The 26458-nt window shown below is 40.9% G+C and overlaps 2 protein-coding genes across 2 annotated transcripts in view; one reads left to right on the top strand and one right to left on the bottom strand.

The window, feature by feature from the left end:
- Positions 1 to 23428, top strand: part of bco2l (beta-carotene 15, 15-dioxygenase 2, like) — a gene marked incomplete at its 3' end in the record, with an annotated part of 31599 nt that extends 8171 nt beyond the window's left edge. Inside the window, exons 2-12 of the mRNA XM_083979710.1 lie at positions 17027 to 17210; positions 17930 to 18141; positions 18648 to 18763; positions 18893 to 18995; positions 19087 to 19227; positions 20459 to 20619; positions 21055 to 21225; positions 21818 to 21955; positions 22486 to 22668; positions 22853 to 22963; positions 23312 to 23428. Coding sequence (XP_083835836.1) covers positions 17027 to 17210; positions 17930 to 18141; positions 18648 to 18763; positions 18893 to 18995; positions 19087 to 19227; positions 20459 to 20619; positions 21055 to 21225; positions 21818 to 21955; positions 22486 to 22668; positions 22853 to 22963; positions 23312 to 23428 — 1637 coding nt within the window. The remainder of the gene's footprint in view (positions 1 to 17026; positions 17211 to 17929; positions 18142 to 18647; positions 18764 to 18892; positions 18996 to 19086; positions 19228 to 20458; positions 20620 to 21054; positions 21226 to 21817; positions 21956 to 22485; positions 22669 to 22852; positions 22964 to 23311) is intronic.
- ela3l (elastase 3 like) lies at positions 7436 to 10451 on the bottom strand. The gene is made up of 8 exons (XM_083979565.1): positions 10385 to 10451; positions 10062 to 10150; positions 9747 to 9844; positions 9303 to 9431; positions 8856 to 8992; positions 8354 to 8499; positions 7588 to 7740; positions 7436 to 7494 (listed from the first exon to the last, which is right to left on the bottom strand). Exons 1-8 carry the CDS (start codon positions 10422 to 10424, stop codon positions 7477 to 7479), a joined length of 810 nt encoding a protein of 269 aa, XP_083835691.1. The 5' UTR covers positions 10425 to 10451; the 3' UTR covers positions 7436 to 7476.
- Positions 23429 to 26458: the final 3030 nt, after the last annotated feature.

Below are 26458 nucleotides of genomic sequence, written 5' to 3'. Positions count from 1 at the left end.
GTCAGCGTTAAGGTCAATACGTTCCACATTGATTACTTCTGTGCAAGAAGCTGAAATCAACTGTTATTTTAATCCAATCTGTAATGTTTTAAAAATGTACAGCTATTAAGGCTAATTGTCAGTGAAGGAGAGTAAGGCAACAGTGACTGGGGACCACACTGGTTACAAACAAGAGTTAATCATTTTATTTATTTATCAATAGAAAATAAACTGTCATCAGAATCACAAAGCACAGATCACAACAGCCGCAATGTCCTCAGGTGAGTTCCTCTGTTACTTGTTTCATTAACTAATCATTTAATAATAATATATATTTAAAAAAATCAATAAACACCATTGCAAGTTGAAAAAGTTCCAAGTGATGCTTTCAAAGTTGTTTTGTTTGATGAATTAAAAACTATACATTTTTTAATTAAATGAAAGGAATAACAGTAACAAATCTTCACATGTATTACTCATTTGATTTCAACAAATGAATCAATTAAATAACTCCACACTTCTGTGTTAATTATGTATCCATCATTACATAGTAATTACCCAGAAATAGCTCATTATTGAAGCAGAACACGAAGTGCTGCAAGGAAAATAAAAACAAGTCAACTAATACCTGAGATTAGATTTTTCACTGTCTTTCCAACGGATAAATCAGAAAAATTTCCAAAGCCCTTTCACTACAAACAAACTGAATAGGAGACAAAAACATAAAAGCAGCTCGATTTATTCCAATGATGCGGAGCTGAAGTTATGATTGGCTCATCAATTTGTCAATCTGGTTTGTGTTATCCCTCTTCCAACCTTAAAACAATCTTATCTGACAGGTAGTAGTTGTAGTACATTATCACTACAACAAATACAATACTCACTTGTTGCTGCATGTTCAGTTAGTCTGTCATTTCTGGTGAAGGCTGTCTATAAATATCTTATTTAGCCTACAGAGGAGCTCACAAAATGAAAGAGAGGCACACTGGGACACGAGTTACATTGACGCTGTTAGTTTTAATCCTGTGGGAGTCAGATCGGTGGGAGCACAGACGTGTGTGTCAAATGGGGAGACTGTCAAATAGGAGCCGTGAGCTCCCTTTTTTGTAAACAAGACATCAAAGCGAGTCTTCCTCTGCACTTTATCATTCCCACCAAACACATGGGCTTTATCTCTGTCTGTCTGGACTCCCACACCTCCTGCAGCATCCCTCTCCTTCCAGACTCTCAGACTTTTGGGTTCTACCTGTTGTCTGTTGGCTGCAGCTTGTGAGGTATATTTCCTCTTCTCCATCATGTTGTTGTGACTCTCAGCCAACCCTGTCACCTCAAACTCTCCTATTCCATCTCACGCCGTCTTTGCTCTTTCCCCTTCACGTCCTTTCAGTTGTCTCACATGAAGGGATAAAAGAGAAAGGAGTAGAGGAGGCGATCATGGTCTGCCTGTGTAGAGCAAAGCAAAGAGACTGACAGATGGACAGTCCCAGCGAAGCACAGCAGAGATAAGAGGATTGGACCCGCTTGTTGTTGTTGTTGGTCTTTCTGCAACTCTTAACGCAGATAGCTCGCTCTGAGCTCCACTGGCTTGCATAGAGGAGATGAGACTGATAGTAGAGAGAAGTGAACAGTATGTTAGACAAAAGAAGATGCTAAGCAAAGATAATGACAAGAGCGATTGAAAGAGGAGGAGAGTCCAGCTGGTCTTGGATACATCCTGCAGCTCAATATTTGACCTCCAGCAGATCCTCAAAGCTGAATTTTCTTTTCATCTCAAGTCTGTGTCTCCAAGTCATGATTAGGCTGCAGCTAGCAGGTACCTCTGTTCTCTCCTCTGCTCTGGCTCTGCTGTGAAAACTGGCACTTTCTCCGGGTGTGAAGGCACCTTGCAAGCTTTGTAGAGGATGACAAAGAGGATGAGGATGAGGACGCCCACCACAGAGTTACAAGCGATGGCCACTATGGACCACACAGACAGTCCCATCCGCAGTTCATGCTCCATGGTTGACTGGACAGCTGCCTCCAGACTCACTATGGTCACATCGGACTTCAGAGGACGGTCTGCAGCTGGTGCCAGCCTGGTCACTTCAGCAACACCACTGTACTTATCTCTGAAAGAAAAAGAAAACGTCTCATTGACGACAGAAGATCCAGACTCATGCTCACATGCCCTGTACATACGCACACTCTGGCATACTTGGCCATAGTTAACCTGCCTGTCACGTGGGCCTGCTGAGTCCTCTGGTGAGGTCAGCTCAGTAAAGATTACTTTCCCTCTGACAGAGTAGTCACTAGGCCAAGGAGGCTTTATCCCCTCAGGTGATATACGGATCAACCTGCGTAATGTGTGTCCAGCACCTGCATGAAGAGGTTGCTTTCTCAAGACTTCTTTTAGTGTCAAATCCAGGGCCTTATGAAAGGGCCTCTGATAAAGCTACACAGTGGAGAGTTATTATGTCACCAGCAGTCCGACAGACTTAGAGAAAAATTCCTTTTTGGGACTTTGTTAATAAACTGTGAATGATATGAGATACGACACTAGAAAGTGTTTCGGATGCAGTTGCATGTAGGAGCAACTCATTTTGTTTCTTGCTTCCTTTACACTGGCAGAGAGCAATGAAGTTATTAAACTGATAAAGAAGGTGCCAGTAAGCACTTTTTCTCATTGATTTATTTTGAATGCATTTCAGCAGTAATGTGTTTTCAGGAGGAACCTGCAGCAATATGGTTGCCAGTTTTGTGGCTGATATTAAATGGGTCACAGAGGTGCACTGGTGAGAGAGTAAGAGAAAGAGAGACCGAGTGAAAGAGAGAAGTCAGTTCGAGCATGAGATGGAGTGTGAGTATTTTTCCTCTCAGAGTTTAACAGATAGAAACTCGAGCTCATCTCCTCATTTCTATACCTCTCTCCTTTCCCTCTAATGCATTACTAATGAGGCCACATTTTCCTCTTCTCTCCAGCTGAGGTATAAGCTGCAACACTCCAGCCCCGCTCTTTTCAAAGTTACCCTTCCCTTTATAGACATTTTATGACCAAGCCGAATAAAGATGGATAGCTGCGAGTCAGACTAGATGGCAGTGATGCATTTGATAACTTATGCAGTCGGTCTCTGTTTGTACCAGATGGATCCCTCTCAGGATGCTGGTGGCGTCACCGTGGGGAAAATAACCCTCACAATCACTAACTGGGATTGCTCTCAATAAAACTGCCCTCGCAGGTTGGTAGAATATTTCCCAACCACCCTGAGGAAATTTTTCGCAGAAGTCAAGTGACACTAAATGTAGCGTATCCAGTTTACAATTTCAATTAGAGCAAAAGCGAGGAATGCGTAAGCTTAGCTATTGGATGACAGAAAGATGTGACGTGGAAGAGCGCGCGTGTGTGTGTCTTTGTGCGTGTCTCTCTCTGTGTTAGAGAGAAATGTAATGAGAGCAATGTACTGGAACAGAGGACTGTTTGCATGCTTATATTGATTTCAGACAATCGGTGGTGCGTGTAACAAGAACACACAACTGTCACACTATCTATTCATTATCAACAATTATGATCATCACATTTTCATAACTTATAATACCCAAAGTAGCTGATTATAGCTCATGTCTTATCAACTACAAGAATAATTTGTTCTCATTTGCAACATAAATACATTTCCTCTGAACACTCTTATAACTATGATTAAATTAATAACCACAGTTGAGAAAGCCAAATGTAATCTGAAGTTAGTTCTACATTTTACATTTGCTCAGTCATTACAGAAAAAAGAAAAGCCTTTCCCTTTGTGAATTTGATTCCATCAAACTTAATAATGTATTACTGCTATTGACATGTACAAGATGACCAGTAATTGAATCAGGCATTTAAATGACTCAACATTTAGGTTCAAAGATCAGAACAGCACATGACTGACCATCACAGTCAGATACGTAAACACACTCCCTGAGCCCATGGTCAATACAAAGATAAGTCCATCTGTTACATAACAACTGCTCTGGGATTGTAGCAAGTAATAGTTTAGCTTTAGGTCATGCAACAGCAAAATGCAGCCTGAGAATGTGGTTCAGCTCGCATATGTATATTCATGAATGGTGTCATTGATCCATATAAAGGCCTTTTGTGCTGGCATGCAAACAATCTAATGTAAATGTATGCAAATACTACTTGCATGGGTGAATGCTGTCTTTTAGAGGGGCAGGCATATGGGCATGGAGCTCAGGCTGCAGTGACCACATGGAAAACAGGGCAATACTTGTGCATAATGCATCATCTTGCCTTAGACTATCAGAATGGGAGGCCTCCATCTCATGTGGCAGAGCTGCCTTCCTTCCTGCCCAGCTCATTTACAAACACCGGCTGCAGCAAAGCCACAACTTCACCACGGGTTGGAGAATTAACAAGGCTGACTACTGACCCTCTTCAATACACTGCAACGTTTCTAATCAGATATTGAATAATAGGGAGGGAGTTGCTACTTTAACTTTGCACATTGTAGCATGAAGCCAATGCAAGCAAAAGTTTAAGAAAAACTAACATCTAATCATGCGTAAACTCAAGACTCACAATGAAAAAAAAAAAGGCAGACTGGCCTTCTTTGCTTACTTTTTACACTTCTTGCCTCCGACACATCAGCTTCTAGCAGCCCTCACTCCGTATTTCCATGCGTTCAGAGTTTCGTGTCCTCCGCGCCTCAGCTGCAAAACCAGTTGCGATACATTGTTCAAAACGAGCGGCGGTCTTCAGCAACTTCACCAAACCGTTTGTGAAGCGGGAACTTTTGCCTCGAAGTAGGTCACCAAACTCTACCCGTCCGTTCGGCAATATGGCTGAGCAGCAGCAGCAGAGGAGGCAGTAGGCGCTGGCGGGCGGTCAGCTCCGGACTATTAATGAAGTCACGCCGGCGGAGTCCCGGTGACTGCTGACAGGCACAGGGCGACAGAGCGGAGATGCTGCTGTCAGTGTGGCTGCTCGTCATCCCTCGATCCTTCCCCCACACCCACCCACCTGCCAACCCATCCCTGCCCCTCCCTCCCCCTCTAACGGCTTGCTGCTGCCGAGCCATTTATAGAAGGGCGCAGCACATCCCATTGAGGGCTTTTCCCTCACCCCTGTTAAGATCCCACGGTCACACCATAGTGCTGAACGCAAAAGGAGCTTGCAGCAAAAGTAGTAGAGTAAAAGACATGTTACATCATGCACACATCAAAGCAATGCTCTATCAAGAAAAGAGAGGAAGAAAGGGAGACAGAGGGAGGATTCATCCCAAAATACCAGTATTTCATTTCTTAAAGGAATGTATTAGATTCAGTTAAAGTCACTTTGCTATACTATGACTTCAAACAGCTTCTTTTCCCACTTGCCCACCCTCATACCAAACTGACTTGAACTCTTTTACATAGTATTTAATGTTTTGAAATATGCACAAATTTGAATGTGAAATACTTGGATCTCATATATATACAACAACAAAGTGAATCATTTTCAAATTAAATACAGAACAAGTTCAGAACTACACAGCTTAAAGAGCATTTTGGTCTTGAAGGTGCCGTGAATTACAAGCACCTTCTTTCCTGCATCTGCACTTCAGCCAAATTGCACAAAGCTCAGTAGCAGCTGCTCAAACTTCAAACTTGTTGCCTCTTTTTTCCCCTCATTGGTATTCAGCGCAGCAGCAGGGTGTCCCTGGGGGAGTTTGCTCCACTCTCCCCCCTCTCTCTTTGTGTGTGAGTGGGATGGTGGGATGCTCTGACCCACAGAGTTCAGTCTCAGACAAAGCTTTCTTTTGAGGCCTCACTCTAACCCTCATCGCTGGCTTGAGACTTGCATGTGGTGAGATCCACGGAGCAGCAGTTTAATCAAAGAGCTGCGTACTCTGGTGCGCATGTTAGCAATAATTCAAGAGCTGAATTATTTAAATTGACTATGACTCTAGTGACTGACTGTAATAACTGCCAGATGATGTAGTAACTCGATAAATGTAATTAAATGCGGCATAATTGAGCCAAAAATGTAATTAAGCTTGAATGATCAGATTGCCACCAGTTAATGCAAATATCATCTTATAAATTATAACATTTGGTCAATATAATGATTTAAGCAGCAGGTACGATATGTCACGTTTTTATTACTCTCTAACAGTTTGAATGATATAAAGACATCAAGTCAGATCAGTTGGTTTGATTATATTTTTTAACCTTGTTATTTTATACAATTTTGATGAATTACTGCAATCAGTTTTCAAGTACTGAACATTCATCCATTGTTGCATTATCACTACTCTGAAATGAAGCAATTAAAATTAATATGTATAGATTTATTTTTATGGATACAGTTCAAAGTAGACAGTGAATACTCATGGATCCCTTCAGTTTCCGTCACAGTCAGACTGAATTAGTCAGGGAGCAGCACTACACGAGAGCTTAGTTGGGATAGTTATCAATGATCACAGGCTGATTCTCCTGAGAAAGCTGCTTCAGAAGTGTGATTCATCACATCAGAGAAATGCACTCAGATACAACCCGGGAGAAACATCGAGACACAGTGAAACTCCTGCGTCTCCTGCCTCCCCTCCTGCCTGCTCTTACACACACACTCTCTTGGAAGCAGGTACATAAACACACACACACATACAATCGTTATTGCTTCCTCTTCCGGGACGTGTCACGTCTGATCACTCCCTCTCATGTCAATAAAGACCCTCACACACCTCTGACTATTACCCTGTCAAAACTTATCAGTGTGTGTGTCTGTGTGTGAGCCTTGCAAATGAGACACAGGAGAAAGAATGAGATAGAAGAGAAGGAGGTCAGAGGCAATTTAATTTCTTTCTTAATTTTTTTCCCCTTCTACTCTCACAGTCCCATCTCATCACGGGGTGGAAAAAACTGACAGAAGTGTTAATCTCAACGCTGCCATTGTAGCCTTCTTCGGAGTGCTGTTATCATGACGGAAGATAGACTTTCCAGCAGAGTATTATGGTTTTCATAAAGGCTGCCTGTTGAGAGGCCACGGAGTTAAACCGGGCCAGTCTTCAAACAGAGATATTACATTCATATTTTATGTGAAGGAGCTTTTTCATAACGACACACACACACCATTTACCCTAATCATCCAATATTCAACTTGGTGTAATTTGACATAAATTTACTTTTTTTTTTTTTTATGAATCACCTGCCTGTTGTACGTGGGCTATTTGCAGTGAATCACATCTATTTGTTGGTTCCCAGGCAGAAACGTTGGTCATTCTGCACAGCATCCTGTTTTGGAAAGCTGTCAGAACCAATTCCCTATCATGAGTGTATGAGGACACCTGCTGGACATTTGTTCACATTGTTTCTTTTTCGAGCAAACCTCGAAGGACAAGGCCGAGTCTGTCTGTAATGTGGCTAAATAAGGCTCATGATTCATTCACTGTTCATCTGGATGGCATGGGTGTTGAAACAAACACATCTCAGACAAGACAAATGCAGTGTCATGGGTCCTCTTTTATTGACACCTCATCTTCTTTAGTTGCTCATCATGACCTGAGACGACAAAGATTTTTTGTCATTATTTGAAAAATGCAGCATCTAGAGATCAACGAAATTAAATTCTGTTTATGTGTTGTTGTTTTTCACCTTGTCGATCCAGTCGTTGAAAGCAGAGACACGGGTGAAGACAGTAGGCTTCTTCTTAAAGTTGCAGCCAAGACCAGAGACAAAGCTGGCAATGCCATGGACCTCCCAGATGTCCTCGGTGTTCTTGCAGTTAAGGGGGCCACCGGAGTCGCCCTGGACACAGAAAGAGAGAAGGGCTCACGTTTCATTACTTTCCTTGACATACTTGAATACTGGTAAGGTGCAACAGTCACAATTATCAAAGTATATTGGGAACAAAAAAGACCTTGTTTCTTGGCAGCTAGCTAACACTGAGTATGATGAAAAAAATCCCCCTCTGCATCTTTGGTCATGTCTTCATTTGAAAACAATGACTGGTTGCATAAATAAGCACAGTTTTGGCTAAAATAGCTACATGCTTTACAATGTTACGAGTTTTAATTCTTTTTTTTTTAAAGTATATTTTTAGGGGCTTTCTTTGCCTTTAATGGACATGATAGTTGAGAGAGAGAGACAAGAAATGGGAGGCAGAGAGGGGGAATGACAGGCAGGATAGGGCCACTCGACACGGGATTCGAACCGGGGCCGCCTGCAGTGACGACTATAGCCTCAATACGTAGGGCGGGTGCTCTACCGACTGAGCTAAACACCACCCCGACAAGTTTTAATTCTTAAAAAAAAAAATAAAGAAAAAGAAAAGCAAAGGAAAAATGAAGAAAAAGCTGAAAACAACTTATCAATTATCATTCTGCTCACACACACAAATATACACAGAAAACAAACTTACATTGCATCCAGCCACGATTCCATCCCCACCGGCACACACCATGGTGGTCCTGACAGCGATACCCCACCAGTCAGGCTGGGAGCAGGTGGCATGGTCAGCCACAGGCATCAAAGCCTGCTGCAGCTTATCAGCTATGGGGCCTCCGGCTAAAACACACAGGCAGGGTCTATTAGCATCTTCCACATACATGAGCCGTCTGTCAGATCTGCTGTACGGCATTTCCCCAAGTAGCAAATTCACTGTTCAACCCAGATTTTCAATTTAAGAGTAATCCCCCTTCAAAAAAAAACTTTCAGCTAATACATCATGCATGTGATTTTAATCTAAACTTTAGAGGTTTCCCTGGGTAACCACGATCGCTTACTGTTGCGTGTAAGTACAAACATCACTCTGGCACACAAGTTGAACACCCTTAAGGACATAAATGTGAAGACATCTCAGTGATGCTAAGCTGAAATACAATACAATAACAGGCTCACAAACACAGCCAAGAGTGACTCACTGTACAGTCTGCCCCATCCAGTGATGTAGCAGGGGTAGAGGTTGGTCAACAGAGAGCCAGCAGCAGGGATACATGCCAACTGCACCTGGCTGCTCAGAGTCACAGGCTCAGACAGCTTGATCAGAGCGATGTCGTTACTGCCAGTAAGACGGAAAGAGAGACAGATCGAGAAACTATCTGAGCAAATCTGTATTTTTTGAAATCTTTGGTAGTCATGTCAGGTCTCTAAAAGTCCAGCTGCTTATTTGAGGCTGAACAAGGAATTTGAGATGAATGAAGATGGAGAACTTGTGTCAAAGAAATGAGCTGGATCGAGGTGAATAAATGAAACTTGAGCCTCGGTGCTATTTGTCACCTCGATGAAGAACAGATGACATTGTGATGGACTGTACGTCACGGCAGGAGATTCAGCCTGCTATTTGTACTGTACGGCGGTGCTTGTCTTACCCGAAGGCCACGAAGATGGGGTTCCATTTCTCATGGACAATAATCTTCTCAGGCAGGATCGCCTTTGAGCCAGCCTCCTCCTCAACCAGATTGTGTTTGCCCACAAACACTCTGTAGGAAAGCTTGGTGCTGTGGGACAGAACAGACAGTTGAGGTCCAAGTTAAACCAGACAGAAGCTTTGGTGCAGATTAGAACTTGACGGTGACCTGACTGAATAATCTTTAATTTCTTTTTTTCCTGTGACCTTAAGTTTTAACCTTTGGACTTTAAAACTTGCCCAATTCTTATTTCTGCTAGGGTTAGGAAGGGTTTAGGGTCCAGAATAAGGTAAGGACTGTGGAGCAGATAGGTACAGTAGAGTCAACGAGAGATCTGTGGTTTGTAGATGTGTGTACTGATGGTTGTGTCTTTGTGTTTGTGTATTTATGTTCTGCTGCTCCTACTTGATGCAGTGAGCAGCAGTCATGACCCAGTTGGCAGCAATCAGAGATCCCCCACAAGTGTGCCTCCATTCACCATCCCTCTCATATTGCAGAGAGATCTAGAGACAAAAAACGAACGACATAAAGGATACAGTTGGAGGCAGGTTGTCGATGTGTACATGCATGGCATAATTTAATCTGGTTATTTCAAAAACAAGCATTTAAGCACAGAATTTTCTATAGCCACTGGGCCTGGCAGCTAATAACCAGATGCCGGACCCATAAGGTCTGCCAGTAAATATAAAAACACTGACAGATGTGTATGTATTAGCATACCTGCCAGGGCCAGCTGTGGGGCTTGGCATCCACTCCATTGACCACACGTGAAGTCAGGGGCTCAATGGGCGGGGTTCCGCACCCAAGGGCTGGATAGGGAGGAGACAGTCATGAATGTGGTGGGCATGAGAGAGGAGGAAGAGGAGAGCAATGAAGTGTTTTTATTCCCAGCTCAGGCACAAACTGCACCATTTTTCTTTTCAGTAAGGAACTGCAGAGAGCTCTCTGTGTGGTAATATGCCAGCATCCACACTCTCTCACACAACTTTGAAAACACGTAGACACAATTACACACAAAATTAGAAAATGCCAGATGTTCTTACCGCTAGCAATGAGCACTGAGGCCAGCACAATGGGGATCATGTTGATTGATGCTTCTGCTGAGGGACAGCAGGACACACACTCTCTTTTAAACTTTCCACCACAGGCGACACCCACTCTCAAAGTGGGAACACAAACTCCTATTGGTTTAACACGGCCTCTGGGGGATGAGGAGGGGCCAGTGGCAATCAGGTCAGAAAAATTGGATGGCTGACGAACAACACAGGTGTTTTTTCTGGAACAATTCCCATGACCTTCACATAGAGCTTCTACATGTATGTATGCTCCTCCACCATGCATCGTATGTGTGCGATCAACAGCTTTCAGATTATACGAGCAGAATATGTGCAGGCATGTAAATGCAGAAGGAACATTCAAGACATCCTCCACATCAATGTGCGTTTTACCTTCACTCCTCTCCATGACAAAGTCTCTTCCCTGAAACCTGGAATTAAATGCTTGCATAACAGCATGGGAAGCCAACATCTGGATTACTGGTGCTGACCTGTTTTCTCCAAAATGTAAAAACAAAAATCAAACCAAGAGGCACCATAATGATAAATAACCACGACAATTAGAAACAGATGGTGTCATTGGTGCAGAAAATATTGACAGATACACCACAATCTTTTTGGCATCTTACAACATACACAGTTCTGCGGTGCATTATGTAGTGCCAAGATAGTGAGAGACAGAATGACTAGATGTATGACCAAACATGTCATTCAACGCATTTCATATTCAAACACGATTTTGTGCAGTGTATCTGAAGTCAAATACCTGGCTCCAAACACAGACCCAGTCTGTCATAAGGTCGTTATAATGACTTGAATGAGTAGAACTTAAATTATGAGACTTGGAGGACACAGACACAACTCCTGAGGTATGAAAATGTCAGTGTGTGCAGGCCTGAGGTGACTCAGCATGCAGACATTGTAAATCTGTCAAAGGGTCCATGGGTAATATTCAATGATGCAATAAAGGTTAGGTGTTATGATGGCACAAACACATAGAGTCAGTGGAAAAGGTGTTGAGTAATTGCTGGTGTATTAATAGTCAAAGGCCTGTATAATGACCATAAAGATGTTTCTGATGAGAGAACCCAACATTAGTTAAAACATATTCAGGTCATTGGGCCAGAATGTTTTTTGTAAGACTCTTATCTGATTTGTGAGCTCTTTCAACAAACATGGTGCTGTAATACAAAGTATTTCAAAAATTAGAGAAACACTTTCAACAAACTACTTGACAGACTGGACTTTGTGTTCATGAATCATTTAGTTTCCCGGTTCACCACTAGATGGGACAATTTATCTGTTAAGACACCAAACTGAGTTACATTCTTTTACAAGAAAGAACATTTCTGGGCAATATTTTGTGTCCGTCTACTGCAAGAAACTACATCCAAACTTTATAAAGTGAATCATTTAGGAAATCAATTCTCAATCTAACTGGGCTGCAGAATCTGAAAAGGAGGTCAGCCAAAACTTTGACATTGAAAATGATGGTGAGGGCCCTTCACTGACTGCAGAGAATACTATGCAACTAAAAACAGCTGAATCAGTTTGGTTAGAGCCGCTCATCTGCAGTTTGCAGACCGGAAAAAATACTAAAAGGATGGAATGAGCACTTGAAAGTAAACTACAGCAACAAAACAAGCTTAACACACTCTTGAACGTGTTTGTCCAAATGTACTTGTGTGTGTGCACATATCCCTGCCATGGGTGTGTGAGCTTTCCTCCAGTTGTGATATGCAATTAATCGTAAACTAATTAAGATTACTCTTTAAATCTGTAAAACATTGTTAAGCGTATTACAGGGCAGTATGTCCAGAATAGATGCCTCTCTCTTCCATTTTCTGATTAAACCTCTTGTATTCATTAATTTCATATCGGCCAGATGACACAAGATAATGGACGGAGGTACGCACTCAAGTGATATAACTACATTAAATGGAAAAAAAGAGAAGAAAACAGAGGAAGAAAATGATCCCAGTTCGTGCAGTTTTTCTTTTTTGGTTGCAAATGATGTCAGCCTGACCTGAGAGATCACTAACCATTCATATCAAGATCAAAACCTCTGATCTCCAAAATCTGCTCCTTACCGCTGAAACATGTTAAAAAGCAGTAAGATGCAGTCTGTCAAGTTCTGAGATGAAGCTCACTGGCCTCATTGCTGAACACCCCCTCCCCTCCCCACCCCCCAAGGGTTTGTAACAGGTACACTTCAGTCTGTTTTCCCTATCAGGGTGCTGAGCCGCTGAACTCTGAATGACACTCCATGTGAGCTTTATGGCTGATCTCTATCACTTTGATGTAGTAAACACTGCACTGGCCATTGCCACTCCCCTTGTGGAGCAAAGGGGAGCGATCTTGCAATAATGTATAAATATTATTGTGGTAGTGCTGTTGGCTGCAGTCAGCTGTGTGGTTTTTAACTCATTTCCCCTGCATACGCATTTTTCTCCAACATTAGCACCACCGTTATGTATTATGTGTAAGCACAGTGGGCTAGATATTTTGATTTGTAGCAACAGACTCATGTTTAGCCCATTTTAAGCCAACTAACGTCCATATTGTTAAGCCTTTTTTGCCTTAAAAAAATACACAGCAGTATTTTCCAGTGGCTGCCTTATTTGCCACAGGCAGTGTGCTTTGAGCCGCAGGGCTGAAGTAAATCCAAACATCGGCTGTCTGCTGCTGATTTGCTTTTATCATTATCCTTCCTACTGATGTTAACAGAAGGCTTTCCCTGCCTTCATGTTTCGATTGTCAGTGCATATGTTTATTTCATTTTGATGCCTTTGTTTTTTACGGTTTTAATTTGCCGCATCTCATCATTGGGTTTGTCATCCCTTCAAAACTCCTATGTTGGGAACCACTGATTTAATTAGTTCTCATAAACATGTCATGACCCAACTGGTCTTCCTACAGGTCTTGTATGTACTTGCCAGGTTTCCATTCTTTCATGTTGAGTGGGAAAGTGTGACAGGGGAGTACAGTAGTAGTGGGACTACTGTAGGTGCAGCCTGTCTCACAACAAAGTGCGTTAAAGACGTTATTGTTCAGACATGTTATTTGTCAGATTTAGAGTTTGTTCCTGTTCTGCTCAAGTTCCTGTAATTTACAGTCACTCAGATTCCTGCAGGAAAACATCCTCTCCCTTTTTCTGGGACAAATAAATTAACTATACAATAACTCAAATTGGCAACCACAAAAAACAAGACATAATGTAGTTCTTATTTCAGTTTTTTTTGTGCCTCAACTGTGCTCTAATACCTCAGCGAGACTTTACATCATAAAACTCTTCTTAGATATTGGAGACCTATCTCTTTTTTTGTCTATATTATACAGTCTTGTTCACAATTGCTATTTTATTGCTTTTTTTTTTTTTTTTTTTTTTTTACATACAAAACACCGTTGTTAGTTAAGTTTTTGTTATTTGGTCTTATTCTGCATGTGAGTGTTCTTCTGCTTGAGTATTGTTCTTCTTCACACCTGTGTCATAGTTATTCACAAATCACTGCACATTTATTCTGGTAATTTGGTTTAGGAACCATCGCAGCCTGTTTTCTCTTATATAAAGGGTTACTTAGGGACTTAGTCAAAATATTATGTGATAGAACTTGAAAGCAATGTTTATCAGAATTGGACACATTGACAGAATATTGCACAGCCAATTAAGTCTTAAGTGGACTTGGAAAAAAAAGAAAAGCCATTACCTTTGTTCATTCATACATATTTTTAACAGCAGCTAGGTCTTTTGCAAGCTGTCTTTTGATCACACAACATAAATTATAAATGTATATGTGCCACAACACTAGTTACCACAACAGATTATTTTAACATTTACAGTAATTATGGACAGTTTTTGTAACTTAATTGGGCAGAAACATGTAGGAAGAATGATTACAGTGTAACATACACAACCTGCAGAACCTAGAGATTAGATCAGCATATGCAGACAATGTGTACTAAGTACTGTATGTAATCTGGAGGTCACCTGAAGAAGCATTACTAAACACATACTGTATAACAATTGCAACAAAGACTAACACCACTGACAAAAACATTCATATAACATACAGTTATTGTGCCTGTGCTTAGCTATGATTTGAAACAGGGGTTTCTGGGTATTTCATCTATATATGCAGGAGAAATGTTCCAAGTGCATTTTTCTGTTTGCTAACATCACTAAATCTAGATTGATTAATAATAACAATAACAATAACAATAATAATAATAATAATAATAATAATAATTATTATTATTATTATTATTATTATTATTATTGTTATTGTTATTGTTATTGTTATTGTTATTATTATTATTATTATTATAATACAAACATTGATGTGCATCATGAAACCATTGGATATTATCTTTTTTGGTCACTTTTATTAAAGGGTTAATCATATAGTCAACACTGTACATGTGTAGCGCCTCTGAGATAATGTCCTCAGCTTGGTGAGGGTCCAAGTGTTCAAAGGTTTATCTCAGCTCTCGTATAAATCCTCTGCATTTGTCTTATCAAATGCGCACAACGTCTAGCCCTAACCAAGACCACAGAGCCCCAGACACACAGCAGTGAGTAGCCACCACTTTCAGTCATTGTTGTTGTTGTTGTTTTTTCCTTTAATTATTATTGATTTTGGAAAGGGCATGTCTATCTAAATCAACATTTCACTTATAACTAAAAAAAAAAATCAAAGTGTAGTGTAGCATTGATGTATCTTGGTGTACCTTTTTAAAAAAAGGGACTATTCAATAGCCTCTAAATCCCCTCCAAAGAGTTCACACACTTGTACACACTGACGTGCATTTAGATAGTGTGGTTTCTCTAGCTTTTGTTTCAGTCATAATGGTATTTTGTTGCATTTCAAAATCCAAGCTGCAGTTACAATAAGACATGTTGGCATTTGCTATTGTTCCTGCTCCAAGGTCTCCTGTTGAATCAGAGCTGGTGAAAGAATATTCACAATGTCTCATTAACAGCTTGTAGTCACTCTCAGCTCTTAAGTAAAAGAAGAAAACTGGCTGACAGGTCCCTGCAGAGTAAAAAGGAACAGAAATTAAAAAGATATGCAAGAATATAAGAGATGTTTTCTTTCTTTTTTGTCATTTACTTGTACTCTGACATACTGTTAGTGCCACAAGGAAAACAAGTTGTTAAAGCAATAGCTGTTAAAAATAAACTACTGTTGCAATTGTTATTATCCAAAAATGAAAGATAAAAAAAAGCAATACCTGAAGCTATTATCCACAACAGTTCTGGGCTCGTCAGTGTCGCCGTTTTGTTTTCAAGAGACTCGATTTTGAATTCAGCAGAAGGAAACTACATGAAATACCCCCCTAAAAATGACAGCGTGCATTCAGGCATCATTTGCAATGCTGCAGTAATCACAATCAAAACTCACAAAGTCAACATTGTAAGAGACTGTTAAAGCCTACAGCAGTTATCTCCCTATTGCACATTCTCATTTTTATTGTCTGTTGTACTGGTGTCATGGGAATGAACAGAATTCAGGCTCTGCTGATTGGTTGCAATAACAATTCACATAGACAGAAATACTCTGATATGGTAGCTGACGCTCAGCAGGGAGCTCTGTATTGAACTGCAACGATTTCCTTTTGCTAATCACGTAACTCTCATATATATTTTACAATCTCCATTATGCATGCCACATGAGGTAATGAAAGGTAACCAGTGACTGGATAACAGATAAGACAGCAGATAGTGCAATGTAATTCGCAGTGCGTGACCTTTGCAAGCCATGAGTTCGCACGAGCAGGACCTGATACATTACATAATGTCTCCTCCGACACAACAGATACTGTTTATCTCACAAAACCATCTTTAAATCACTTGCAGTGTTTGATTGTTTCTTTTGAGTGTTGATATCTTAAAACACAGGCACAGATGTGTGAAGAACCACACTGGGATACATAGAAGGTGTGAAAGTGTGATTTACTTGTGTGTTTGTTTACAACACAGTCATCTAAAAAAATTAGACGGTATAGAAATTGGTTGTAAAAGGAAACCATGGCTCAACTGGTGAAGCAGGTAGGCTGCAGTGTCAGGAAGGACATCCACTGTAAAACAAAGCAAATCAAATGGATCAGCTGTAGCAGCTCCTCATGTGAGCAGCCAAAGACGTTTACAACACTGATAGACACAGATCAAGGTGCTAAAGATCCTGGGTGCCTGCTGTGGTGGTTATAATCTATTAAGATAACAAGTCACACCGAAGGTATTATGTAACTTGTGGTGTCTGAAGACTCTTACAGCATTTCCTCATTCAAAGTGTTCATAGTTCAAGGACTACAAATGCCTGTCATATCCAGTTTACAATTTCAATTAGAGCAAAAGCGAGGAATGCGTAAGCTTAGCTATTGGATGACAGAAAGGTGTGTGTGTGTGTGTGTGTGTGTGTGTGTGTGTGTGTGTGTGTGTGTGTGTGTGTGTGTGTGTGTGTGTGTGGGAGGGAGAGGGTGAGGGTGAGACAAATGATAGACTAGGTGTGGTTGTGGGCCAAGAGTCACTCGCTGCTTTATCATCATAGATTTTACAGTATTCAAACTGTATATCAAAATTCAGAATTCAGCTGTCATTGACTCCTCCCCCCCCCCTCTCTCCTCTCTCAGTGTCAGTGTCCAGCAGGCAGCGATGTCCACAGGCCAAAGGGCTGGAGAGCGTGGCGTCACTGGTGCGCACCTTGGAAGAAACTCCTGATCCAATCCCCACCACCATCAATGGAACTATTCCAACATGGATCAATGGGAGCTTCCTGAGAAATGGCCCGGGGAAGTTTGAATTTGGGAAAGACAGGTATTTGAGGAACATTGTGAAATAAAAATTGCACTGTGCTCACATATTCACTATGCATTATTGGCATGATCGTTTACAAAGTGGTTCAATGTTGGTATATCACATTAGGATTGAAACGTTACATCAATAGTGACGTGCAGTGCAGTGGTGATGGTAATAATTTGTATAAACCTGTATGGTCAACCAGCTCAGACTGAACATTTTTTGATAATAACAGTAATTATATAGAGTGAAAAATTACACTTGAACATTTCTAGTACATTAACACCACAGGGAACAGCAGAATAACAGAAGAAACAGTATGAGTCAGCAGACTAAATGCCACCAGCGTACAGCAGCTTTGAGATAGCCTGTGATCTTGATCTTTATCTTAGATGTACAGTAACAGGATTGTTCAGGATTTACAGTCTGGAGAAATGTAGTGAATTGCCTGAAAAGGCAATAACCTATTCAAACCGCATAGTTTAAGCTGTCACTTATTGAGCCACACAAGGGGTTGTTTCCTTTCACCCATGAAAAATTTGATTTTTTTTTTTGTCCTCATGAATATGATGAAATTAGGATTTTCCCTTTCCAGTGTTTAACAAAGGATTGATTCACCAAGAAAATGAATATTTCTCAGTGTCTCTACTGTGCCACTGTGCTCACATCCTTTTCTCTACTTTGTCTTACACAAATACCCTGGCGAGAAATCAACTGTCCTTTCCCCCCCCTCTTAGATACACCCACTGGTTTGACGGCATGGCCATGATGCACCGGTTCCACATCTGTGAGGGCAATGTCACGTACAGCAGCCGCTTCCTGCGAAGTGACTCATATGTCCAGAATTCAGAGAAGAACCGCATTGTGGTTTCAGAGTTTGGGACATTAGCTATGCCTGATCCCTGCAAGAACATCTTTGCACGCTTCTTTTCACGCTTTCAGATTCCTAGTATGTATGTCTTCTTTACGTTTTACATATTCCCACGTGTAATTCGCAGCATTATGTCGCATCAGCAGTGCCAAATGTTCAGTTCATTTGTGGATTTACGTAGGTAAAAAGGCAGCAGTGCCAGATTACTGGAGGCAAAGTAAAAATCAAACGTTTAGTTAGAAAAAAGATTACTGTAACTATATATATATATGGATATAGATGTGTTTTTTTTTTACTTGCCCTTGACTGCATGTTCTGTATTGTGTATTGCTTTTGCAACTTAATCAAAGCTGGTGTTTCATTATATTGTCTTTTTTTATTGAGGTAAAAGAAACAATATATTTGCGTGTGTGTGTGCTTGGCTGCGAGGGAAAGATCAATCTGCGAGTTGACATAAACCTTTTGAAAAATTAAAGAGGAAGAAATTGATTTAAAAAGTGGGCTTCAGTGCTCGCAGTAAGAATGATGGGCTCTGCTAATGTGTTGTATTTCACATGTCCCCCCACATCTGTATGTGTGAACAGAGGCCACAGATAACGCCAGTGTGAACTTTGTCAAGTACAAGGGAGACTATTATGTCAGCACAGAAACCAACTACATGAGACGAGTAGATCCACAAAGTCTGGAGACCAAGGAGAAGGTGAGTCAAGGAATCAAATATAAAAGTGGCTTTTGAAACCTCATGCTAATTGATCGATGATAAACATGAAAGAAAACTGTCGACTGTTGATCATGATGGGGACAAAGCTGATGATGCTGTCCATTTAAGGTGGACTGGACTCAATACATTGCCGTCAACTCAGCTACAGCTCATCCCCACTATGACCGTGATGGGGCTACGTACAATATGGGCAACTCCTACGGCAAAGGCGGTAACTGTCCTTGCTTCCTTGCTCCTCACCTGTCTAATATATTTAACATAACACAAACTCAACAACATGATTTGTTTTTGGACCTCCTCAGGTTTCTTCTACAGCATCATCCGCGTGCCTCCTCCTGAGGACAAAGCAGCGACGGTGGACTCAGCAGACCTGACTGGAGCCAAAGTGATCTGCTCCATCCGTGCAGCTGACTCCAGGAAACCTTCCTATTATCACAGCTTTGGTGAGATACACACTCCAGCATAACAAACAGGCTGCACCTCCTTTAAGTTGTCTGCATGCTGGATGTATAGTGAAGTGGAATTAATGAATTCTATGAGATTTTGTTTTCTGCCTGCTGCTGACAGGACGAGTCTACTTCAGTGAAAGAGAGCGTCACAGTTTTTCGAGCTGTTATTAATTACTAATTTGAATTCCTGTCTTGTCCTGCTTCTTTTTGTCAATCACAGTTCCTTTGTCTTTCTCTTCGGCTCTCAGTATCTTTCTTCGTCTGTAACTCTGCCTCTGACTCACACACAGAAGTGCACACTCTCTCTTCCACGCTGTGTCCCTGCGTAATAATAATCATAATCATAATAAATCTGTTTAAAAGTCACACAGTCAACTTTTACTGTAGTTTCTTCTGTGGCTTAAGTCTGAAAGCACTGCTATCAAGACATACATAATTTATGTAATAGTGTTTTGTTTGTTTTGTTTACTTGAATATATATGGTATATGTATATATAGTATGTGTTTATAATTAAGTCAGAGAGACTTAAGTCAAGAACTGAACATTTAAAGCAAATATAGCAGGTTGCATAGTTGGGTTTGGTTCTCACGACTCTGCTCTTTAAGGGAGAGTTCCTGCAGGAACATGAATTCTGCTGGGAGCACTAATCCCCCTTAATAAACAAATACATGAATATTAGATAGCATTACAGTCAGTGGGGAGGTTTGGGTTTTGAGGGAGCTGCGACAGCATTGGTGTAAGCAGCTCTATCAGCAGAGCAACATGGTGAGAGGTTATGATGGTCGCACAGTGCACCTGCAGGAATATGATTGGATATTCTTAGTCAGTTGGAGGCCGAGGATTTGATGAAGAAGCCATTGCTTAAGAAAGAACGCAAGCATGACTTCACAGCCCTGTGTGCAGTGTTGGTGTGTTTGTTTTTCGTACTGCACCAGTTCCCTGATTACATCTCTACATAATATTTCCAGCAGACCACCCTTGCTGTCAGACGCTCTGGCACCAAGAACTCTCACAAGTGACGCGGTATTGAGCAGTTATACAAGACACCAAATGAAAACTAGAATGCAGTATTCTCATATTCAGCATCTCACTAATGAGTTATGCACTTGTCAGATTGCAATGTATTATCCCACCGTGACGCAGCAGGTCTAACAAGCCTCAGAATATGATTGATGATGTATGGTCAATTCTAATAAAAACTGTGCATGTGTTTGTGTCCTCCAGTCATGTCGGAGAACTACATCGTGTTCATTGAGCAGCCGATCAAGTTGGACCTGCTCAAGTTCATGCTGTACAGGATCCAGGGAAAGAGCTTCCATAAAGTCATGACCTGGGAACCTCAGTATGACACCATCTTCCACCTGGTCAACAGACACACTGGGAAGGTGGGTTAAAATTAGTTTACAGCACAGCCATATATTTGTTTTATGCAAGATGGTGCGAAGCAGGAAACTACACATTCAGCAGCTGAATAGTCATGGCAAAAAAAGAAGCTGCAAACTAATCTCTTCACGCATGATGAACTTTTTTCCTTATTTGTTTTGATGAAGTCACACTCTAATGGTGTAGCTTTTTTCTCATACATTGTTACTCTCAATTTTCTCATCTCATTACACAGCATACCCATTAAGCATACAATAACAAACTTTCAAAATGTGAAGGTACAACACAATAACAGCCGAGCCAAGGAGGGAGCTCGTCTCCGAATGTTAACAACACTCCAGCTCTTTCGTGTTGGTCCAAAGGCATTGGTAACTCTTATTATTTTGTGAATATGTTATGACTCTGAGCGCTGATAGGCTGATGTTTCTGGCACACAGGAGAGTAAGGTGAAATACAGTGCAGCACCAATGTTCACACTGCATCAGATAAATGCTTATGAGGACAACGGGTTCTTGGTTATGGACATGTGCTGTGGGGACGATGGGGAGGTCATTGGAGACTTCACACTGGAGAACCTCCGCAGAGAACCAGGGGAGGAGATGGACAAGGTAAATGCATACACTTCGACTCAGAATGACCTACATGCAAACAGATATATCGATCCATCCATCCATCCATCCATCTATCCCACCCACCATCCATCCATCCAACCAACCAACCACCCACCATTTTTAGGTATTTCTAACAATCCTCACAAAACACAACAAAACATAAAACAAAACATAAAATATGAACCAGCAAGGACCTAGAGAATTGTTTGTGGTTCTAAAGAGCCATGGTCATCTCCCTCTCACTTTCCTATTTAGATTTTTTTCAACAAAGTCTGTCTCCTGGGCAGAGATGGTCCAATTGCATCTGATAGCTTCTTATTTTTCCATTTACTCTCTCTTATTCATGAATTGCTAAGTTTCTGATGCAATACGCTTTTGCATGGTCTGTGGTTTCAAACATGTTGAAGTGTATAACATTAACCAAAATGTACTTACTCAAATAAAATATGAAAATGTATTTAAATCATATCACCACCGTGTAGAAACATGATTTTGCATCAGTATCTCATAGGTTCTGAGATTGCATTGCATATTTCAGCAAAGAAGCCACACTAACAAATGTTCATTTCTGTCTAATTTCTTCTGGCAGTTTTACAACGCGTTGTGCAGAAACCTTCCAAGGAGATACGTCCTACCTCTGACTGTGGATGAACAAACTCCGTTGGACCAAAACCTTGTCACTCTGAATAAATATAAAGCCACAGCCAAGAAGACAAAGCAAGGGGAGGTGGGTGTGCATGATGATCTTTGTACATATAAATAATTTGTTTAGCTGTACATAACACTTTACACTGATGTGGTTTAACTTCGAGCCAGTAAAATAGAGTAAAGAATGAGAACTATAATTATGTGTATCACACACACACACACACACACACACACACACACACACACACACACTGCTATTATCCTGGGTAAGATGCTGAAGGTTCTTCTAGCAAGATAGTAATTTCATGACTTTCAGCAGATAAAGATGTCAAAATGGGAAAAATACAGATTTGTAACTGCATCTGAAGTACATAAAAGTAAAATTAAAAGACAGTGATTTATTCTAACCAAAGCTGGAAATAGATGGTGAGAATCTTCTGCAGGTATCTATTTACCTGTTTGAGAGAATAATGCGATATTGATTCTCACCCTCACAGCATTAACACTTCACAGTAAATCAGGTCTGTTGGTGTGAATTAGCATTTTTTGCTGCAATCTAAAAGCTGAGCAATGTGTGTAAAAGCCTTGCTTCCTCCGGTGTCCCCACAGGTTTACATGACCCACGAGGAGCTTCATGATGATGAGCTGCTGCAGTATGGCGGCCTTGAGTTCCCTCAGATCAACTATGACCACTACAACGGCCGACCTTACCGCTACTTCTACTCCTGTGGCTTTGGACATGTCTTCAGCGACTCTTTGCTAAAGATGGATGTCCACACCAAGGAGCTTAAGGTTCTCTATCAATCAAAGACTACTTAGAGAAACCCCATTGTTAACTGGGCCACGTATTATCACATCAAAGTGATTTCTACTGCTGTTTCTCTATCATTGAGTGGGAGCAGTAGGTTGGGAGTTGGTTTTATAACATGAAACGGCTCAGAGTGAAGGGGATGTTTATGTAATCTTCCCTGTCTAGGTGTGGCGTTATCCTGGCTTGTTCCCGTCTGAGCCTGTCTTTGTTGCTTCGCCCAGAGCTACTGAGGAAGATGATGGAGTGGTTCTGTCAGTCATCATCACGCCCAGAGAGGTAAGTTAACAAATACAAAAAAGAAAACAAACAAAACTAATCTACAAGAAAGGCAGCAGACATTATTGACTTAGTAACAACAATGCTTGAACTAAATATTAAGATACAACTCTTCTTTGATATTTTGCTGTGAGATTTATAAAGAAAACTACTTATATCCACACACAGTCTTACAGTAAAGCTTATAAAGCAGTGTTTGTATATTTTCTGTGCAACCTGACCACACACACTGTATATGCAAGAAGAAGAAAAATGGTTTAGCGCTTTCACTATCATTATTGTGAAAAGGGTGTTCTGTGACCTTTTTCTACACATATCATATTTAATCTCCTCTGCTTCTCTCTCCAGGAGAAAAGCACTTTCCTGCTCGTTCTGGACGCCAAGACCTTCACTGAGCTGGGTAGAGCTGAGGTCCCTGTCAATATCCCGTACGGCACCCACGGCGTGTTTAACGAGATGGGTTAGATGTGCCGCTGTTCGCAACTCTGTGGAAAATTGCTGAAATTCAACCAGCAACCAACCACTTCATTCACAGAATATAATATCTCTGGTGATGTCATTGCCCATAAAGCCCTTGAACTGTAAAAGTAAGACGAAAAGACATCAGAGCTGGAAAAAAAAAACTGCATACTCATGCTATTTGTTTGTACCCTCTTGATGGGAAGAGGTGCATGTCCTCAGTGTATGCTGCCATTACAGTCAGAAAGATGACAATCTTGTGGAGACTAGAAGACAGACAGCCCGCCATGGCGTCCACGCGCAGATAACGTTTGTCCTCTGTGTTCTTATGTCCTCTTGTAAGATATTGAAACGGCCTTTGGCCATTGGCCAGATTGCCATGCCAATGGTGCTTATTCTCAAGGACTTTATGTGGAAAACATTTAGAAAACAATACATGAAAGTCAATACACACATTAAAATAAAATGCATTTCTCTCTTTTTTTTGTTAAAACCCAAAGTGTTTTTGCATCATCACACCACTTGAAACGCTATACTCCCAGTGAGGACAGAACAGCACTTAGGATACATAAAAATGCATCAGAGGAAATTCAATTTCTGTCAAAGTAATGTGATAGAAATGGACAACGTCTGAAATGCCTTGAAAACAAATGGATCTAACTGGTCGATAGCCACCAGAGAGTCTAGCAGGGGTCACATCAGAAATGTAGAGCTTTTCATACTCTCAAAACAACCCAAAACAAAGTTGACACACACATAAACGTGTGGTTTTAGACTTTGAGCTTCCCAGACCAGTGTACTGTAGAGTGTAACACACAGGCCCTACCCAGAATGTGGAGTAGCCTACAGCGGCACTTGTCACTCCACCGTCTCCACAATTGACTTTACTGATGCTTTGGCTATTTTCCCCCTCACATTGATCCGAATGGACTGATTTGAAGTGACTCCGGGCTCTGCACCTGATACAGGCACTATAGCTGTGTGAAAGCTGAGAGGTTTCAAATATATTATGACCCATATATTTTTGTGCCCATTTTAATGTTTCCAAATTGACTTTTAGTCAAAGAGTTAGAGTGGGGGAAGTTTAACAGATATTTTGCGACAGCAAGTCCACCCTTCAATAATTTATGACTGCACAGTACACACATGCAGAGGTTTTCTTCTCAGCTTCTCTTATTACTTTGAAATGAATAAAACAGGAAGAAATAGAACTACAGTATCCTGATTAAATAATTTTAATAGTGGGAATTAACAACACCTATGTTTTTGTCAACTCAGATTGTGTCTCCTAATAAGCATGCTGCACAGGTCTCCCAAGATGCACATTAATTAGCCCATAATTCCTAATCTAATCAGTCATGCTTAACCTCGTGTGTGCTTGTACTGTATGTGTGTCCACTTGTGTGGGTGCGCACATACTGTAAGCTCAGGTTCATTAGCACTCTCTCCAACGTGCATGACCAGCAGAGAAAGATACAGTGACCTCTGCCCTCGAATAAATCTCACTCTCGTTTTTTTGTTTGCAAATCTCTGAGGTGAAGAGAAACCCTTATCAGAGTTGCCCAACACCTATTTTAATTTAATGTGTTAATTGGTGAGACATTAAGAATGGGATCGATGCTTTATTGAAGGTGTTAAGCCGAGATAGTTAATACTTTGATGACTAAATGTGTTGGATTCACCTGGGTCCAGTTTGAATGGCCAAAAACACAATTTACAGGCATCCTGCAAACACACTGACTTATGCAGCCATCTGTACAAGCTGTAACACAAATAAACTTGAATACACACATTTGTATTCAAGTTTGTATGTCCTGCTTTCAAGGTGACAGTTTCAGACTGTCTAAGCTCTTATTTGACCCACGAGAGTAAGCATGAGCTCACTCTCGAAGCCCCATCCTGTCTCACCAAGCACTATTTATTGCACTGAGTTTTAACATTGACTGTTATCTGTATCATTATTTCATATCCTATGAATTCATAATAATATAATCTATATTCACCATATTACACACACTTCTCAGAGTCTGGGACTGATTTCCCTCAATAGCAAGAACAATGTCTTCTATATCCAGATTTGTCATTTCTTATCTTCACTGTCTTGAGCCATCTTGTGGGAGCACGGTTATCTGACATAAGGATGATGTGCATCTGGGTGCATGTTTGTCTGAAAGGAAAGGCCTGTCTTCTACACACGTAACTGTTACAACTGTACAAGGACATAGCAGTGTGTGTGTGTGTTTCGCTCTGTGGGTTCTCTAATTATACATGCAAAAAAAATGCAGATGCTCTATGAAGTCAGAATGGAGCAATTAAAGAGCCACGGAGGGGGTGAATCATGCAATGTCAACAGGAATAAACTTCCTCCATGGACCTGACAGCCTGGCACAAGACAAAAAAAACGTGAGGAGAGGATTTATCCGTATTGGGTTATTATGGATGGAAATAATGCGAGGCCTATAAAATAATTCAAAATGCAAATTTAGCCGTTTCACCCACTGTGTTTGCAGGTAGTGTTTCTCTCTAGCTTTTAGTATTATTATATAAATCTCTCCCTCCTCTTGAGCTCAGGCAATTGTAAACTTTATTTAAAGTCTGATCTTTAGTGAGAAATTATTTTGAATAACTTGACACCATCTCTGTTATCTCCTAAGATAAAAGAAGCAAATTTATAGAGAAAATGTTGAATTTGAAATGCAAAAGTTGGCAGTTTTGTGTTGAAATATGTGTCTACAAAAAACAAACAATCTAAAACCTGGGATGCATCAGTCACTGCTGCACTAATGCAGGACAGATACATTCATGGTGGTGGATGATGCTTTACTGTGTCCTAATAATGACAGAGACTTCAGACTCATGGGGGAGGACGAACATAAGCCCGGGCCAATATAGGCAGAATGAGGCTGATTTTGCCATTATAACGGCAAGTTCTTTTCCCTCTTGGATGGAAGCCTGGGCTGACAGTCAAACATCATTATGAGCCAGTGGCCTTGCAGTTTGTCACTGTCAAAGCCTCTAAATGGAGACTTTGTTTTC

Source organism: Trachurus trachurus, assembly GCF_905171665.1.
Source record: "Trachurus trachurus genome assembly, chromosome: 9".
Lineage (NCBI taxonomy): Eukaryota > Metazoa > Chordata > Actinopteri > Carangiformes > Carangidae > Trachurus > Trachurus trachurus.
Note: the sequence above shows the minus strand (reverse complement) of the source record. Positions and strands in the feature narration are given on the sequence as shown.